The sequence below is a fragment of the Chrysochloris asiatica genome, unplaced genomic scaffold, assembly GCF_000296735.1.
Source record: "Chrysochloris asiatica unplaced genomic scaffold, ChrAsi1.0 scaffold00054, whole genome shotgun sequence".
Lineage (NCBI taxonomy): Eukaryota > Metazoa > Chordata > Mammalia > Afrosoricida > Chrysochloridae > Chrysochloris > Chrysochloris asiatica.
In genome coordinates this window covers 8,713,649-8,716,406 of record NW_006408572.1, presented here as the reverse complement: position 1 = coordinate 8,716,406, position 2,758 = coordinate 8,713,649, and the positions used below count along the sequence as shown (strand labels likewise).

At 46.8% G+C, this 2,758-nt stretch overlaps 1 protein-coding gene across 1 annotated transcript in view; it reads left to right on the top strand.

Annotated features, from left to right (window-relative positions):
• The first annotated feature begins 624 nt into the window (after nt 1–624).
• Nucleotides 625–2,758, top strand: part of LOC102819756 (asialoglycoprotein receptor 1-like) — a 6,170-nt gene continuing 4,036 nt past the window's right edge. The window contains exon 1 of the mRNA XM_006863492.1: nt 625–693. Coding sequence (XP_006863554.1) covers nt 625–693 — 69 coding nt within the window. The remainder of the gene's footprint in view (nt 694–2,758) is intronic.

Here is a 2,758-nt window from a genome sequence, read left to right as displayed (position 1 = left end):
TAATGGGCTAGACTGAAAGGTCAGTTTGAACTGCAAGGTTGGCAGTTCAAGCTCACCAGCTGCTCCTCAGAAACCCTGTACAGGGTCGCTATGAGTTGGAACCAACAGGACGGCACTTAAAAACCAACAACAATAGCGTTTCCAAGGAGCAACTTGTGGTTTTGAACTGCCAACCTTGCACTTAGCAGTTCAGTGCTTATGTTACAGCACCACCCCAGGACACCACAGACTGATTAGAATGGAAAAAATTAGAAGTCTGAAAAATATTCACTATTGATGACGTGTAGAAACTGAAGTCAGTTGGAACCTCAAGGTTGGCGGTTCAAGCTCACCAGTCACTCCTTGGAAACTCTATACCGGCTTGCTATGAGCAGAACTGACTGGGTGGCACTTAACAACAATGATAATCTAACTGAGCAGGGACCTCAGTGGTCACACATGACAGATAATATATATTATGCAGAATAAGTTCAGGAAAATCATTAAACAAGCAAACAGCATCAGTAACAACAACAAATAACCTTGAAGAGGAGGAAAATCTGATTTCCGAATTGCCACATTTTTGTTGCTAATTGCCATCCTGTTGGTTCTGATGCATGGTAACCTTATGGGCAAGGGCTGACAATGCCTCCCTGCCTCTCCTCCCCCGCTACCCTCACCCCCTGCCTAAAGCCTCCAGATGAGGAAGATGGGGTCAGGGTTTTGGTTTCAGGATTTGGACTTTTGAACAGGAGCAGAGAAATGAGCCCCTTTGCTGTGATTGGTGGTGGTGGTTATGTGCCGTGGAGTCGGTTCCTACTCATAACGACCCTGTAAAGGGTTTCTGAGGCTGTAATTGGAGACACTAACCAGTCCTGGTGTGGCGCTGTGGGTTAATATGCCGTTTGAACTGTAAGGTCGGCGAACTGCAAGGTTGGTGGTTCAAGCATACCAGTTGCTCGTTGGAAACCCTTTACAGGGTCACTACGGGTCAGAATCGACTCAACGGCACTTGATAACAACAACAAACATTCTGAGGAATTGAGGTGTAGGAAGTGGAAGCAGCTATGGGGAGGTGGGGGAAACACAGCAAACTGTACCCTGGCCCCTCTGATCTGGTGTTCTAAGAAGCAAAATAAGGAAGGGTTGAAAAAAAAAAGCACACCCTGGAGGAAGGGACAAAGTTGGCTGCAACTCAACTCATACACACGTGAGCAATCTGCGTGCTTCCCAATTTAAATGCATTCTTATTATTATTCATTGTCTAAAGTCAGGAACAGGGGATACTGCAGATATAAAACCCAGCAGGATATTAGTCACTGGTATGGAACCTCCTTGGTCACCCTTGACTCCAGTTCTCCAGGAGTTCTTCCCAACTCTGTTGGCTGTGCTACACGGGAACTCAGGAATCACAGCTCCAGGCTTTCCACAGGTAAATGGCCTGAGGCAGGTGGGAGCAAGGGGGAGCAAGGAGGATGCTGGTGAAAGGAGGGAGAAAGGAACTTTGAGTGTTGAAAGGAATCAGATTTAATAACTAAGGGAGATCTGAGACTATTCTCTTCACTGAATTCTAGATTGAATTGTGGCAGTTTCAATTCTAGGTTACATACTAACACTCAAACTAGCCCATTTTGGGACCAATCCCAGTCCTGTTGTTGGCCCCAACATTAGCCAAAGTCACAATCTTCAATACTAACCCCAACTTCAGGTATTCCTTTAATTGCAATCTAAGCTTTGACCCCAGATACAACCTGAATCTTAACATTGGCTCCAATTAAAAGTTGATCTTCAATCCGATCTTATTTCCAACTTCAGGGCCAAACTTAGGTCCCAAATTCCATCTGTGGTCCAACGTGAGTACTGACCTCAATCCTCTTGTTGTTCTTAAGTGCCACTGAGTCAATTCCAACCCATAGTGATCCTGTTTAGGGTTTCTGAGGAACAGCTGGTGAGCTTGAACCACTGACCTTGCAGTTTAAACGGCTTTACAGTCTGGCGCATTAACCCTCAGCACCACACCAGACCTCAATCCTAGCATGAGACAAAAACCTCAATTCTAGCCCTCCAAATCAGACCCAGTCAAAGGAACAAATTTCGTTCCAGCCTTACCTTCAACCTTCAATTCCAAAATCAACCAAACTTCAGTCCAACCTCACTCCCAACCTCTAAGAGTTGCAAACTTGGGTCCAGTCCTAGTCTTAGCCCTACCTGGGTTCATTCTGAACCTGAATCTCATCTCTTACCTGACCTCCAGTCCTCTCATCTCAATTCTAACTCTTGCCCAAGCCTATTCCTTGGCCTAGCTCCTACCTGCACTGGGTCACTGTCCCTGCTTTCATTTCAGCTCTGCAAGCCTCAGAGACAGTGTGGGTTCAAACGTGTCAATGATGAGTGACCTTCAACCCTTGGAGAGGGAGGAGAGAAGCCGGAAATTTAGGAATGGTAAGAGGGAAGAAGGCCTCAGAGAAGCAGTGTCTCATAAAGCACATGCTCCATATGTCTAGGAGGGATTCTCTGTCACCATGAATACAGGTGGCGTCCCTGCTCTTGAGGGGGTCAGGGTCCAGCTTCTGTTGATCCCCATCTGAAGAGGATCTGAGGTTCTCACAGTGACAGGGACAGGGAGGATTACATGTGGCCTGGTTACCTGGGCTCTGTGGGGAGGGGATTAAGAGCTAGAGTGGGGTGAGGGGGTGATGAGTAGTTGGGTTTGGAAGGGACACTCATTTACTTACCTGCTATTACAGGTGAGTGTGAGGGCATGGAAAACCTCCAGTTC